This window comes from Coffea arabica, chromosome 3c, assembly GCF_036785885.1.
Source record: "Coffea arabica cultivar ET-39 chromosome 3c, Coffea Arabica ET-39 HiFi, whole genome shotgun sequence".
Classification (NCBI taxonomy): domain Eukaryota; kingdom Viridiplantae; phylum Streptophyta; class Magnoliopsida; order Gentianales; family Rubiaceae; genus Coffea; species Coffea arabica.
Genome location: NC_092314.1, coordinates 7,018,152 through 7,034,786, shown reverse-complemented (window position 1 = coordinate 7,034,786; position 16,635 = coordinate 7,018,152). Strand labels below are relative to the sequence as shown.

General features: G+C 35.7%; 1 protein-coding gene across 1 annotated transcript; it reads right to left on the bottom strand.

Annotated features, from left to right (window-relative positions):
* Positions 1–2,283: 2,283 nt before the first annotated feature.
* Positions 2,284–16,015, bottom strand: LOC113734434 (glutathione reductase, chloroplastic-like). Its single transcript, XM_027260979.2, has 17 exons — positions 15,855–16,015; positions 15,211–15,373; positions 14,504–14,568; positions 13,846–13,915; positions 12,849–12,920; positions 9,977–10,180; positions 9,230–9,303; positions 9,062–9,145; positions 7,761–7,848; positions 7,480–7,561; positions 6,626–6,699; positions 5,735–5,842; positions 5,546–5,610; positions 4,435–4,548; positions 3,912–4,011; positions 3,112–3,165; positions 2,284–2,817 (listed from the first exon to the last, which is right to left on the bottom strand). Exons 2-17 carry the CDS (start codon positions 15,358–15,360, stop codon positions 2,722–2,724), a joined length of 1,500 nt encoding a protein of 499 aa, XP_027116780.1. The 5' UTR covers positions 15,361–15,373; positions 15,855–16,015; the 3' UTR covers positions 2,284–2,721.
* Positions 16,016–16,635: the final 620 nt, after the last annotated feature.

Sequence of the window (16,635 nt, the reverse complement as noted above, 5' to 3'; positions counted from 1 at the left end):
GTGATCAATTCCCAGATTAAATGAGTAATTTCAAGGCTCTAGGATATGTAGTCTGACAAAAAAAAAATTTTTTTTTGACTTTGTGCAAGAGATGGAAGAACTAGGGTTTGACATTGTTACAGCACTATGACAAGTTGTCAACAAGTAGAGTTTAACAAATTAGTAGTTAAACTTAAAGATTGTGATCCTATACATCCCTGGGAAAAAAAAAATAAAGTGATAGATGAACAGCAAAGAAAAATTAACAGTAACATTAGCACTCAAAGAGTGTATATGCAGATTGATAGTATTACACATTCTTGCATAGTCTTCATGTCTACATGTGTACTGGTTGGTCGACATGTATACTCTTGTTTATATATACTTTGAGAGTAAATCTTATATACACTATCACCGTTTGAGGTGATTCATGACATGTGTGCAAAAATTGAATTTCAAATTCAAATTTTGCATAGTTATCATTTATCTAACGTTTATAGTGTACACACTGTCAGTGTAAAAAAGATTAATTCATATTTTAAATGCAAAATGAATTTTGACTGCTTCAGAACGGATTAGAAAACCAACTTGCTTTTAGTAAGTTAGCTAGGGATCGGAAAAAATATTCGCTAATCCTAAAATTTGTGGAATCCGATTCGATCCGCAAACAATTGGGTATTTGATCAACATTATTTGAGAGAATCAAAAGTAGATCGGATACCTACTTATATATGAGGTGGGATAAGGTTGGAGGATTAAAAATCCACGGATATTCGACCCCTTTTGCATACATATTTTTATTTTTATATACACTACAAAGTATTATTTTTAGAGTTAACTAAGTAATTTTATTGAGCAAATTACACCTCAAATATGAGCCTCAATTATGAGCGCATTTAATTTGTTTACAAGATTCATTTATAGAGTTCATGTTACTTTTTTTTTTAGAAAAAGTTTAATTGATGTAAAATATCTATTAAAAAAGAGAAATGCTTATAACAATTTTCATTAATTTTGGATTCTTTTGATTATTCTTTTTCTTGCATTCTCTTGCATGTTTGTTTCTCGGTGTGATATTTTTTCTTTGATAAAGTCTATATGAAATGTTAAATGAATATATAAAATATAAAAATAAATTAATATAATAGGTACTCGCTGACCCGACTCTCTTTTAGCGAGTACCCGATCGATCACTGGTATTTGTTGATATGCAAGACAAGTAAAAATTAAAAAATTGTTGATCTACAAGATATGGATTGAATTAATCAAGATATCCAATTCATGTCCACCCCTAAAATTGGCTACCAAGAAGGGTTTTTTTTAAATTTTCCTTGGCTGTAGGTGGAAAAACAAAGACTCTGTTTGGATTAGCTGTTTTTAGAGGTATTTTTTAAAAACTTTACTGTAGCTGTTTATATGAAAAAGTTTACTGTAGATATTTTTTGGATTGTTTTTAGAGGTATTTTTAAAATATATTTTTGAGTATTTTTATAATTTTTAATTTTTTTGGATATTTTTTTTTTCAAGTTTTACACGACCCACAACTATCCCCTCCCTCTTCTCCTTCTCCTCCTCCTCCTCCCTCTTTCCTCTCCTTTCTCTCTTCTCCCCCATTCCCTCCTTCCCCCAATCCCAAACCCTTCTCCCGCTCGTGGGTGGTGGCTGCGACTTTAGCCACAACCACGACCGTCTTGATCGCGGCTTCTGATCGCGATCAGATTTGATCGTGATTGGGAAGCTTGCGGTCAAACGAGGGAAAGGAAATTGGGGGACGGTGAAAGGGAAAGAAGAACGAAGAAAGGAGAAGAAGAGAGAGGAGGAGGAAAAAAAGATGAGGAGGAGGAGGAGGAGAGAGAGAGAGAGGAAAGATGGGTACAGAGAGAGAGGAGAGAGAGTCGTGGGTGTGGGGGAGATGGCGGTAAGGTGGTGGAGAGTGGTGGATAGTTGTGTATTTTTTTTGTATATTTGGAGTTATTTTTGATATATTATATGGATATGGTGTTTTTGGAATTGTTTTTGTTTGTATATTATTGTAACATTGTAGATAAAAAAATTATTTTTCAAAAAAGTTTGAATCCAAACAGAGCCAAAAGATTGTTAAAAAAATTTAGTGAAAATGTAACAGTGCACCTTTCTGGTCTGAACGAACCCTTTTCTTTCTTTCGGCCTCTTACACAGTTTAGTTAAGACTTCCCTTTTCCTTAGGAGAAGGAAAAAATATAATCCAGTTGCATTTTCCCATTCTTTAGAGTTAAAAAAAAAAAAAAAAATTTTGTATACGTTGTCAGTTGAGGGAGAAACACATGGAAGAAGGGATCAGATGCCTGATTTGTTTTATTAAATAAAGCACAAGAATCTTTCTTTAGAGTCTGCCATTTACCATAGGTGCGGATACCTTTTGGTCCTCCCGCTCGTATTGTCTTCAAGAAAGCATAGCAAGATGACTTGTTGGAGGTCAGACAGATTATATGCATAATAACAGAAAAACATAATTCTGAGTTCTGATACTATAAGATAGCAATCAAAAACATATCATGAATAACTAGCAAACTACAGAAGCACAATTCTGAGTTCTGGCTTCTGTAATATGAACTGCTTTGTGAACGTTGTGCTGTTTTGTACTGCATCAGGCCCCTATTGCATCATGACTGTACTTTGAACATCAATCCAGTATCGCTGAGAAAAACCCTCAAACATCTTGATAGATAGTTCATTTTGTTCTTTGTTTCTATGTGATGATGTTTACAGATTTGTCCTTGGTTTACCAGCAGCGTCGACACGCCTAGTCACCGACCGCATTGTAACAAACTCCTCAGCAGCAGAAGGGTGAATGCCCACCTGGGACAGTGAAAGAGCAATTAACCAGAGTGCTGATGGTAGGAAAATAAATAGCAAAGAAACAGCACAAGAGGCCTAAGATCCAATGAGAATCAAAAGAGAGCAAGCATGAGTTGACAGTAAAACATCTAACTTATTGATGAATACAAGATTGACAGAAATCAAATGTGGATGGGATAGAAATCTGCGGGAAACACAAGCGTTGCTTGATTGGGCTATACAAGATCAATAGAAAGATCATAACATGATGAAAGGATAAAGATACAATGAAAAACGGACTGCAACATAGCATACCGTGCTGTCAAATTGAGCTTTAGTTGCTCCACATTTGAGTGCAATAGCAATGCCCTGCAATAAAGATCCCAACTGCTATAAGGGAATTTGAACATACAAAAGATCAAGAACGTTCGACATTGGCAGTCTTCAAGGCCTGTTATAGAAATAGTGCAGTTCAAATGAACAAGACAAAGCAGGGTTCATGCCTGCAGCATAAAAATCTCAACCTACGTGATGAGAAGCATAACATACAAGCAAAACTTATATTCAGTGACCACAGAGGCGAATTTTGTACTGCATGAATCTGGAATCACTTTAACTTTTCCTAACAGCAAGAACAGACCAAATGCTTTTGGCAATAAACATGTCGTCTTCTTCGTAACAGTTCAAGTACACACAAAATTAGTTGACCAAGAATTATCTGACAATTTTCATGCAATACACTGATTAATTTCACCTTGTTTCAGTTTCAGTTATGTCTTTCCGTTAAGAACCAAACAAAAAGTACAACTGCTTTTGCAAATAGTCCATCTGGTCACATCATATATCCAAATTATTTCATTCAAAGCAACAGTATGAGAAGAGAGAAGAGTAAGTGGCATGAAACAAAACTAGAAATTGAAAATAAACTTTGCTTATGCAGAAATTCAACCCAGATCTGCAGTTTGACTGAGAGAAATGCATATGAACTACTGCAATGACAACAAAGTGTGAAGTGATAAAACACAGTAGGAAGTAAAACTTGCTTAGAACCAAGGATGAATTTCTTTCTGCATGTGTAGCATCTCCCCTATGTCCTTGAATATCTAATGTTGTACCTGCATAATTTCAGGTGCATCCGGACCACACATAGATGCTCCTAGAACTTTATCCGTCTCAGCTTCAACAACGAGCTTCATAATTGTCTTTTCCTGCCGCCTACAGCAAAGGCATTTTTTCAATGGACAAATATTTATGATATCATTTGATGATCATATCAATACTGCTTTGGTGTGCGCACAATATAGGTATTAACATGTTCCATGTATATGTCAAGTACATTATTTTCCAAAAGAAAGAGAAAACAAGCTTGACATAGTTCCGATTTTAGTAATCAGTACAGCTACAAAAGAAAGGGGTACAAACAACATACAATTGCCTACAGCTGACAGCTATTAAAAGTACTAAAATGAAGTAACCTCTGGTCAGATAGGAGCTACTCAGTAACTATGGCCAGCAACTTTATGAAATGATGTGGCAGTCAAAGCAGAGATTTCATTCGTAGTCATTACATGGTGAAAAGAAATTATATACAGTTAATAATTTAATGAACTTTTAATTTTTAATTTCTGACATTCATACCCAGAAATTGTGTTCTTCATTGGATTGAAAGACGACGTAAAAACCAACAATTCGCCGTTGGCTTGCTCTATAGCCTGCTCCTCAGTAAGTCCAACCACAGAAAGAGGTGGTATGCTGTCAAAGAGATAAAAAGCAAGATAGTCAAAAATCAATACTTTGGACAAGAGGGGCCAAAACTTTAAACTAAAAGAGAAATTATACCCATACTCAGCCATAACATAGCATTCAAATATGAATATACTTAGTGCACACCAGTTCAATTGACCTACACTTAATATGTCCAATAGGGTATCCTACAACAGCCAATGTAGACAACAGAGTTTTGTTGCATGCAATGAAAACTTAAAAAGTACAAAATAGAAAGGCAAATTTTATCTAAATACTGCCCCCTCCTTTGCTGCTTAAATGCGAAAGTAACATGAAAAAATTTGACAACAGGAGGAAACCAAAATGAACTTTATCAAGGAAACATAAATATTTCTGATTCTAAAGGATTCTATATAAAACAAAATCTATTTCATCGTTTGACAAAATTGTTAACTGCTTAAATAGTTCAGCACCTAGAGATATAATTTCAGCAAAAGATGAACAAAAGTATGGTTCTGGTCTAATTCAACAATTTATCCATCACTTGCAACCAGAGATCAGATGTATTCATGTGGACTATATGGAAATTTGCTTAGCATGGATAGCCAGCTAGCCAGCAATAACTAATAGTAAGTACCGCCTATAATATTATCCACTTTCCTTCAAACCAGATCTACAAAGTTTAGGGTAATTTGATCCCTTTCAGAGCCAACTCTGAGGTCCTCTGTTATTCCGGCAGTAATCAGGTGAAGAAACTGAATCACTGCATGCGCTAGTGCAAACGTGTGTTGATATCGAGTATACAAGTCAGTCATTACACAATAGTGAAAGCCAATGAATACCAAATAAATTCAATAAGAGCATAAATAGTTCTTAACTCGACTCATTGCACTGTTAGCCCTTGAAAATTATTACAAGGAAGCCGTAAGGAAGCTTGGAATAAATTATTTTGCACACAAGAAGCTTCACGACCATGTAAAACATTAGGACAACTTCAAACAGGGCATAGAGAAAGAGCCAATACCAGAAGACAGCACAAGGAATGTGAACATAATCAGGTTTTGTAGGCTGTCCACCAAAAACAGTTTTCTGCAAACAACCAGCATAATATTCATTAAGAGAAACACTAAATTGGCAGGACATCAAATCAAACATACTCCAACAATCTCCATCACAAGCATAACAACAAATAACGGGCAAGAGCAGAACATACTGCAAAACAGGTTCCTTCCATCAAGGCAACTGGAGTGAGATTAACTCGATTAGTAACATCACCAATGGCCCATATGCTAGGTATGTTTGTCCGAGAGTATTCATCGACCTAGAAAAGGGAATTGGAAAAAAGAGGGAGAGCAGTAAGAATTAACCAAATCAGCAAGTCCTAATCTTCAGACAAAACACCATAACAGTTTTTCTTCAATATCACCAAAAAGGGATGAATGAATCAGTCACCACAACAATGAACCTCTGTGTCTACTTGACAAAGAAGCCTATTATTTTAGAGTAAGTCCACTCGTAGAAATTCATGCTCGCCAAATGCCTAGGATTGTTAAAAATTGTGTACATCAAGGCCTAGGAGGTCTGAGGACACAATTTAAAACCACATACACAATGGAGGCAAAGATAGGACATGTAAAAATCCAACAGTTTATGAATAGAAGAGAAAAGACGAGAGCTTTGTATAGTAGATGAAATTCAGACAGCCTCTAGATATGCCAGCTTGTCCAACAGTTAGATGCACAGTTTCCAGATATGCTAACAAATAGCATCACCTAGCAATAAACTGGTTTGGGCCTAAGCTTTACAATATCTCATCAGGCTAGCATGCATCGGAACTGAAGAATTAGACATGAAAAGGTTCTTAGAAAGCGAATCCCTTTCCCAAAAAATTAGAGAAACAAGGAAAAGAAATTCGCAACATAACATGTTGAGAACAAATTCTTTTAAGCACTTGAAGTTGTTCGGTAAGCTGGGCAACAGTCAGTTGCAGTCACGACTAAAACGTGTTGGTCATTTGAACTCAATCCGCAACACCATTTTTCCACATCCACAAATTCTTTTAGCAGAAGGAAAACAAATACAGAACAATTAAACAAAGGCTAACCTTTATAGCTCCAATTTTATCGAGTTCAACGCCCACAGCTTCCAAATTCAACCTTTTTGTATTAGGGGCCCGACCTGCAACCACCAATAAATGAATCCTAGATTAGCCCAAGAAAAGGGTCGGAAGATGAGATCCATTCACTTATTCCTCAGCACGTTTCAGGACCAAATAATGTTGACAACTTTTCAGACAGAATAGATGACAGAACAAAATATGTTCAGAAAACAAAACGAACATCACTAAAAACTGTAAGTGCAAATTCAGATATGTAAAGGGCAAGCCTGCTAAAGGTTGGCACTGAACATGGCCAACCTGCTACGAGAACATCAGAAGTTAACAGAATGAGATTCCTTGCACACTTCAATACCAAGTATCTAGTGTCTTAAATTCTTTTAAAGAATAATGAGAATTATGGACCATCAAAATTAGATTCCAGCAAAGCTATATTCCATCAGATGGAATCTAACTTTGCAAAAAAGACAACAAAAACAAGAAAAGATGGGGTATCTATTGCCAGGAAAATTATCCTTCAGGGATAAGAATGTCAAATAGAAACAATCCATAAAATGCATTTCAATTGCTGCTATAGTTTAAACACAAAGACAAGACAGATTAACCACTCCCAAGACCTCCACGTTCACAACTTTTATGCAACCACATGCTGCCTTTTTGCTTTGTTTCTTTCTTTATTTTCTATTTTGATCATCATATAGTAGTTGGTTGAAATTGCAGAGGGTGGTCTTCCGTTAAATGTAGAAGTGCAAAGGTTAAACCTCCACTATTCATTCTTAAACCACATTAAACTTCAAGGTGCACATTGATGCTCTCACATGTAGAGTAATGTCAGCAATTACCTGTAGCAAAAAGCACAACATCAGCAATCAGTTCTTCTCCATGATCTGTGCGAACTTTTATGCCTTCTTCTGTTTTCACCAGCTAAATAGCCAAAATATCAATGCTGTTAGGATTTGAACATAGAAAGTCATTATCACTTAGACTAGCAGGAACAAGTTCAAGTGCTACAACAATTGCAGGATATGGGATGAAGAGAAGACTGCTGCTTTTCTTTCTATTTCAGATGATCTGTTAAAATGTATGAAGACCTAAATACGTTTGTCAGCAAAGATGTAAGTACCTCAGTCAAGGTTGTTTGGGGGTGCATATGGATTCCCCTGCCTTCCAGATTTCTTGCAACTACTGCACGCATCTCGTCATCAAAACCTCTGCAATTACAGATTTTGGAGGATAACAAAGGCCATAAGCACCTACCCATCAAACCGAATATAACCCAAAGAAATTCCAAACAAAGCCTATTATAACAATGTAAAAAACATAACCAGAAGTGCGCATTGGTGGCAAATTTATTTTCAGGAGAAATTAATTGACAACAGATCCACAATCACAAACACCAGCAGGATAAGGAGGGTTCATTAAGCAAAATAATTCTTATCTTTTATAAGAACACTAAGCAAAAACAGATTTGTTGTGAAAATCATTAGTCTGGTTACCTCATGGAATTATCATTTCATACAGAATATAAGCAGCTTCAAGACTGACTCTACAGCAATCAGTATGCTGAATAAAAAGCATTTTTTGCAGTGAGCAGATTGGACAATAAAAACCAGTGGGATGGCATGTTAATGGTACAATGACAGAAATGCAGTTGGGAAAACTAGCATGGCCCATATTCAAGCGATATCCAATGTGATCAGTGGCGGAGCCAGGACCTCATGGTGAGGGGTTCCAACAATCAACTTCAGCATAAATCATGCTCTTAGATTTATATAAGAAATATACTATGTACTTCGATTTGAAAGGCCAAATCTTTTTTTTTTCCCATTATGTGTCGTCAATGTTTAATTTGGAATAGGTCCAGAATTTTTGTTAAAGGAGGTACTATATAGATGTTAAGAGAATCAATGTAGAATGAGGAGGGAATATATAGATGTTAAGAGGATAATCTATGTATAGAAAGGAATTTTCTTAAATCTAAGGTGGGCAATGCAACTAAAGGAGACAGTTTTATAAAATTCAGGGTGCAAAATATGGTGCAAACTTAAAAATTTTCAAAATTTTTATGGCCGTTGTATAATTTTATCAAATTTGAAGGGGGGGGGCAGTAATTGCCCACCCTCACTTCTACGTGGCTCCACCACTGAGTGTGATTATGGGAGACATGACAGCAGTTCTTAAGCTTATATAGAGTTTTGTATATTTGAGCAATATAAATTGACATTTCAGAGTATCACAAGGGAGATGAATTCAAGACCAGGAGTCTTTAAAAAATGATGGCCAATTTCTGAGAGAGTGAGTAATCATCACAGAGAGAAAAGATGCAAATAAGTAAATATTAATAAGTTAAACTGCAGTCTTCATTTCCAACGGGTGGGGAAGTTAAAGAACAAAGAATCTGTGAACAAACAAAACTTGTACAACCTCAATGGAAGTTCCTTTCTGAAACATAGATCCACAGTTGCACCCATGCCACGCCATATTGAAGCAAACTCGACAGCAATGTACCTATTAAACACCAGTTGTAAAAATCAAAAGAAGCCAGATACATGCTGAGAAGAAAATCATTAACAAAATAACAGGAAGACTCACCCTCCTCCAAGTATCACAGCATGCTTAGGCAACTCTTCCAAGCTCAAAGCCTCATCTGAGGTAATGGCCAACTCCTACAGCAACCACATAAGCCCAACATAAGCTAAGAGCCATATACAAAAAACAACCTAAAGACCGAGCCATACTGCACAGCATCATCAAAAGCAAAGGAAAAAGACTGCGAGAGTGCATACAGGTATGAGATACAGTGACAAGCACTTGGTGCAATTTACTATTGTATACAGCTTTATGCAAAACAAGTGAGGAATTAACAGAACCAGTGGGTAAAAAATTAAAAAAAAAAAGAGGATGAAGAGTGAAAAGAAGGTATAATTAAGTCAAACATCGAGATAGGAAAAACATAGACCCAGAGTAGCCATTGCATGATCAGAAAAACTATAAGACAAGATGAAAAACACTAATCAAAATGCACTCCTCTTCCATTTTCGGGTTTTTTAAGATCTCTAAGATGTAGCTGGAGTAGAATTAGAAATGAATAGGAAGAGCAAGAACTGACACAAGGTAAAAAAAGTCACAGTGGAATGAAGAAAATCCCAACCACAAAATTATAATCCAACACCTTTCTTATAGTATTCAAATTAGAAATGAATAGGACGAGCAAGAACTGACACAAGGTAAAACAGTCATACCTTGAATCAAGCAATGCCCTAAAAGAAAAAAAAATCCCAAGCACCAAATTATAATCCTACACCTTCCGTTTAGTATTCAAACAAGAATAATACACACCTGACCAGAAATAGCTGGACGTTGAGCTCTGCTGCCAGTTGCGATCAGAATATGCTTTGCCGAATAGATTATTTTGGTGCCATCCAATTGGGTCACTTCAACTTCATTTGGACCAACCACCCTTCCCTCTCCTTCAAAGAGTTTAACTCCAGCATTTGACAGTAGCCGCTTATATATTCCATTCAATCTGACTATTTCTTCTGTCTAACAGAGCATATAATAAATTAACAGACAACTCAGAAAGGAGTATCAATTACTTAAGTATAGAAAACCTACTGAATATCAGCATGAGACGCAGTATAGCCAATATATTGAATGGTTATCTAGAGAAAATTACACAAGTTTACTGCGCCAATAGACAGAACTTAGGTATGAGATACAATTGGGAGGTTAGCAACACAAGCAAAAGTGGAACTTTATCGGTTACCATATTAAAAGCGAAAGATAGCAGCATTACATAAGAACTTGAGCAACAAATTAAATTCTCAAATCCAGAAGATCTACATCTAACTCCAAACTTTTCAAATGGTGTGATCAAGCTGCACAACATTAACTCCACATGTTTTAACTTTTGGACATGGATCTCAGGCTGACTATTAAGGACATTTCAAGAGAGCACACAACTGGGCCATGATGCATGACTGATATCTTATTAGGAGCCAAAAACACAAGTGAAAGTCCTTCAATCACTGGGGAATATGAAAAATATGAAACAGTATTATTACAAATCCACATATAGTTACAAACTAAAATTATTAACTCTTAATTCACATATTGTGGTGGGGGGCTTTCAACTTCGAGAATTTAGATCATTGACATTTGACAGGACCTCAAACCTTAAATCTTCACCACAAGCCCCATGCGTAACTAAATCAGGAACTTTATTAAACAGGGTAAGAAGAAGAAATCAAGATCATTCTGCTTAATCCTTTTTAAGAAGTCTTCTAAAACATAATATGTTGGTTCTATCTAATACTTGGACAGGTCAAAATGACCTATGTTACATGGACTTGGGTGCGTGTCGAAGTGTCAGATTCACATATTTGAAAAATTGTAGGATCCGGAGATATGTGTCCAATTTTGGGTACTGGTGCAGGGGTGAGCTCCTTAAACTCAGATGGATAAGATTTTAGAAATAAATCATTCTAATATTTATGCACAATGATGCATAAAGTGTATTTTAATAAAAAATTTCAATTAAATGTGCAATTAGGTTGAAAAGAACAATAAGCTTGCTTAGAAAGGTAAATTGTTTAAAATATGAGGGCTGAAATTATATTAAAAAGTGCAAAATTGTATAGAGATTAAGTTACTTGTTGAAAATGATAATTAAAGTCAAAAAACAGGGATTTAGTTGCAAAATAAATATCATTGTCAAACCCTATATTCCTCATCCCTCATTCACCGGTGCTGTCGCCTCATTTACAGAGCATTTAAAACGAATCAAAACAGAGCACCTCTTCTCCAAAAACAAGTCCACTCTTACTCTTAGATGCCATCGTTGCTACAATCCCATGTCCGCCAATGAAAGAGAATCAACAGCCCGTATGTATTAAGTGAAAATACAGCAGGTGTCATGAGTATTTTTCTATTCAAATCTCTAGCAGCTTTCTCCTCCTTTCTTTCTCCTCCGCAGAGCCACCCTTCTTCCCCTTCCACTCTCTTACCATCTCATCTGACTTCTTGTCCATCTCTCCTCCTCCGCCATCAACATAACATCTTGCACATCTCACAATAGTCAACGTATCCAAAAAAATTTTACCATATCAGGTACGGATTCCATACCCATACCCATGTCGTATCGTGTCAACACGGGTGTGCCTGGGGTGAATGAGTCCATGTAACATAGAAAATTACAACTAAAGTACTCTCTACATTTACTTTAGAGCAAAATTGAGACTTGAAATGTACAATACTAAGAATAAAGTTGTAAAGTATGGAAACTGTGCTACTTTAAGCTACCTTTCAAAGTTTTGGAGTTACAAGATAGATTAGCAGACCCATTAAGTGATTAAAGTAAAGACTGAAGCTCAAGCTCCAAGAACTGGATGCACTGGAAAAATGTACATCAGTTTCAAAATGGACAAAATTATACTTTTGTGGAAGAATATTAAAAAAAAAAAATCTTTGTCATCAGTCAACTTAACATAGAGAAAGCAAGAAAATGTCCATAAACAGACAAACAACCAACCCCAGAAAGCATGAATTTACAAATAGCCTACACAACATGAGAGAGAGGAAATGTTGAAATAGCTGCTTCCATACTTCAAAGGATAACATTGTCTATTGCTTGCCAGAGAAGAGAGCTCTCTCTTGCTCAAAAGGTTAACCATGTTCATTTCAATCAAAAGTTAAGAAGTTTTTACTACACTTTAGAAAGGAAATACCAACTTCCAAGATGTACTAAAATGAGGCTGTGACAGATGTACAATAGAAAGCTACTAAAGACAACAAAAAACCTGCAAGACATAATGACCAGTCTTCCAAGACAATTATGCTTGAACCCAAGAGAGGGGGCAACCATTAAGGGGGTAGGGTGGTCAAAAGCAAGACTTCACTCTTATGATACACTACATATTCCAAACCTCCACTTCCAAATTTATCACAGTATCCACAGAAGAATAATCTGTCCCTTTAGAATCTCGAAAAATACTGAGTTTGTTTGGATAGGAGTTTATTTGGATGATTTATTTGAGATAATTACTGTAGCACTTTTTGTGATGTGATGTCTGTGAGATAAAAAGGTGATTGGAATTTGTGAAGCAAATTATTTTTTTTCAAATCTTCTCAATCCAAACACACCCACTACTTAACTAGCTATATTAAAACTTGCTATCTCAAGAAGCATATCGCAACTACTGTCAATACTAACCTTCTTATGCAAAAGTTTCTTCCAATTGAAATCAATCCTCTCATTCAACTCCCACCCAAAATTCCTGGCGTCCTGCAAAGGTAGGCAAAAAAAGAACCAAAATGTTTGCCATGATTCAGAGAAGTTTCATAATTCAAGTATACTCAACGAGAGCAAACAAATGAAACACAAGATTTAAACAAAGAGAATACCAAAACAACATTGATGTCCTCCTTCCTAAGCAAGCCTGGCTATGCATATACTATACCACATATGTATGTATCTATGTATCTATGCATGAATATATGTATATATAAAACTGTTCACATATGTATGCATAAATAGAGACTGAATCAGTGAGGGAGTGAGACAAAAAGGTAAATAGTGAATCAGCAGACAAGACACGAGCATAAGAATCAAGTTTATTCGCTTCAGCAGACAAGACACGAGCATAAGAATCAAGTTTATTCGCTTCCCATGACCGTCCATAACAGATCATCTTACAATACATTCCAAGAACAAAGTTCAATCTAAGTATTTTCCATTGTTCAATAACACTTAGACAGGTGAGGAGCTTTCCTGGAATATGAAAAAAATCCAAAGGAGAGTTTGGCAACCCCCTACCACAGTGTATGAATGGGTTCAATGCTCATCAGCCCCCTCCCCAAGTAACCCCCACTGTATCATAAAATAAACTTTAAAAAGAACATATCATAAGACCAAAGAGCACAAGAAACTTAAAAATCATATGCCCAGCATTAACTTCGCCCTTTATGCCTAAATTAGATGTACGCATTCAATGTTTGAAAACCTCCTCTCTTTATTTGGTGAAGAAATCTTAGGTTGTAAATCAAGAAACTTTCACCACAAAGAAGTTTCAGCTAAAAAATTCTTTACATTCAGAATTCAATCTCCATGAGTTTGATTCCCAGAATTTGACCAAGACAGGAAAATGGTGCTACCATTCAAGAAACATTTCCAAACCTTATGTATCTTCAAAGTTCAAGTCATAGCTCACCTCAAGTTCAGGCCCAAAGGCTGCTCCATAGACCAAAATCTTCTTAGGAACACAACCACGAATCACACACCTGTAAACAATTAAAAAGTCTATTTCACTGCTAATCCATTTATCTCATTAAAAAGCTCCAGAAAATACTTTCTACAGTCGATTCAATGACACAAGACAACTAGCATACTAGAGAAAAGTTACATGTGTGAACATGACATGCATATAGACACTGTCAATTGTGTGTGTGCATATGCATGTGCATGTGCATGTGCATGTGCAGGGGATAAACAGAAAAAGAGCAATCAGCGAGCTTGACAGCCTTTATAACACCAATCTATAACCAAGAGAAGATCATATTAAAGACCCCATAGCAATTCCAAAATACAGGCAAGCGTCAACTCCAATGCAAGCCATGCTTGTTGTGGCACTATTACTACACCCACATATCCTCAGGGGTTCAATTCTTGATCTTATTGCTTCCAATTTTTAAGCAAAGGTCAATCAGAGACAGCAAAAGGTACTATAATGGTACTGAATAAAACACCTTGAAATCCAAAGTAATGGAGATAAAAATCGTATGCTGGGAATCTAAAGTAATACTGAAACAGAAAACTGGAAGAAAGTTCAACTGAAAAGCCCATTAAAGTTACAGTTATGATGAACTTACGTCCCACCAACTCCTCCAACCACTTCTGAGCTAATCGGATGAAATGGAAGCTCACAAATCCCAACCTAGAAAAGAGAATTTTAATATCTTTGAGTAAAGATATTCAAGAAGGGTCTGCTGCAAGGTCAAAGACTAGCATTACATGTAATTGCAAACCAGCAGAACCACCATCATTTGACACATCTTAAGAAAGCCTCACATATATAACCAAAATATTCATTCTCTTCCCAATATTTATATATATATAACAGCAAGTATTTAACTAAGCTTCCACGACCAAATCTATGCATACACATATGTGGGATATATATATATAAACACCTTTCCTCCACTTATGTGGTAATATTTCAACCAATTAAGGCAAGCAAGAACGTGGCTTCTTTAATTTTTCTCTCCAGCTATGAAGTATGAAAATTGACATGAAACCAATCGAAACATTTGTAAAAGTAAAAGATAACCATCATTATAGAAACTAAAAGAAGACAATCAAAGAAAAAGTAAATTCAAAAACTACTATCTCAATAAGCTTTCAGAACGAGATCACCTATTATTGTAACAGCAAGTATTTAACTAAGCTTCCACGACCAAATCTATGCATACACATAAGCAAGTCCAATAAATGAACAAATCCATAAGTTTCAATATACGGAACTCAAGCATATGCAGAAATGAGCACATCTCAATGTCATCACAAGCTAAGGCAATACCTTAGCACCACTCTGAGCTGAAAATCGGGCAGCGCGAACACCACCACTTCCAGCACCAATCACAAACAAATCGAAATCATAGCGAACATCTCCTTCATTTGAGTTTTCAACCTCCCCATCAATCAGCATCTTCCTTCCCAAACTTGCCATGATACAAAAAATGCTAAAGACACAAAATTCAGACGCAACTATTAGCACAGAAAAGTACAAAATTAACATCAAACAACACGGCTCCCCTGTTTCATAGACTAAAAATTCAAGAAAACAAAAAGCCTGATGATAAATACATATAAATTATCATAAAACTGCAGCATAGCTCAAATAACTCCATCTTTGACCAAAACCTTAAACGTCCAAAAGAAACATCTTTTAGCAAAAATAAAGAAAAATACGCATAAAGGAGCCTGCTTTCTTATGATCTAGCTTTCAACAGAACCCATTTCCTTAAACATCAAAAAGAAACATGTTTTAGCCAAAAAAGGGAAAATATGCGAAAAGAGCGAACTTTCTTGTATTCCTAAATGGGGTCTCCTTTCCTTTCCTCTCTTTTTCCTATTATTTGGGAAACGAAATGAAGCAAACAAACAGAAAAGTCACAAAAAACAAAAGAAAATAAAAAAATGGATGCAAAATTCTGTTCATACCTTTGTGGAATTGAAGCAACGTTTGAAATTCGATCCTTTCTCTACTTTTTATCTTTGTTGGGCACCAGAATCGGTACAGACTAATGAGGAATTAAGAAAGGAGGAAGAAGGCAACGCAGGCAGGGTGGCTTGAAGAGACGTAAGGAAGCTTTTCTTTTCACAACGTAGGGGGCGTGTGTGGGCTTTTGTGTCTTTTGAATTGACTCCGAAAATAACTCAAAGAATGGGAGATCCATAATTTGGAATGGGGCATGCATAAATTATTACTAATTATTAGTTTTTATTATTAAAAACTTAAATTGAGATTTATCATTTTATTATATTACTATATTTGCTTTTCGGGCGCCTTTAAAATAAGGAAGATCCGACATAATACTCAAATTATAGAAATAAACTAAAGATGATCTAGGTCACCTTCTTCTGGTTGATTTTACGGATTCTTATATTTGTATTTATGGTTTAGGAATATTGCAATTTTCACTTGCTTTTTTTTTTTTGTAAATATACTCTTAAAGTAAAGTCAAAGACAACATATTAAAGGAAATTCAATTAAATGAGAAACAAATCATCTTTCTAAAACGAGGAAGTGAGTTAGGGATCTTTAATTATTTGGCATTATTCAATCAATTTTTTTTCCGATCTTTTTATATACAAGCAAGATTGAATGCATGCCATATATACAAAAGGGAAATCTGAAATCTTCGTATAAAATTCATGTGTTATGCAGTCATACTCATTAGAATTAACAAAAAATTTATACATTGAGTTGGAAAAAAATAAT

Excerpts from the sequence above, each read along its gene's own strand:
- LOC113734434 (XM_027260979.2), bottom strand. The coding sequence starts at position 15,360 with ATGGCAAGTTTGGGAAGGAAGATGCTGATTGATGGGGAGGTTGAAAAC. Across the intron at positions 6,700-7,479 it reads TGTTGTGCTTTTTGCTACAG|GTCGGGCCCCTAATACAAAA; the intron begins GTAATTGCTGAC and ends TGGTGGTTGCAG. Across the intron at positions 4,549-5,545 it reads ATTCCTTGTGCTGTCTTCTG|CATACCACCTCTTTCTGTGG; the intron begins GTATTGGCTCTT and ends TCTCTTTGACAG.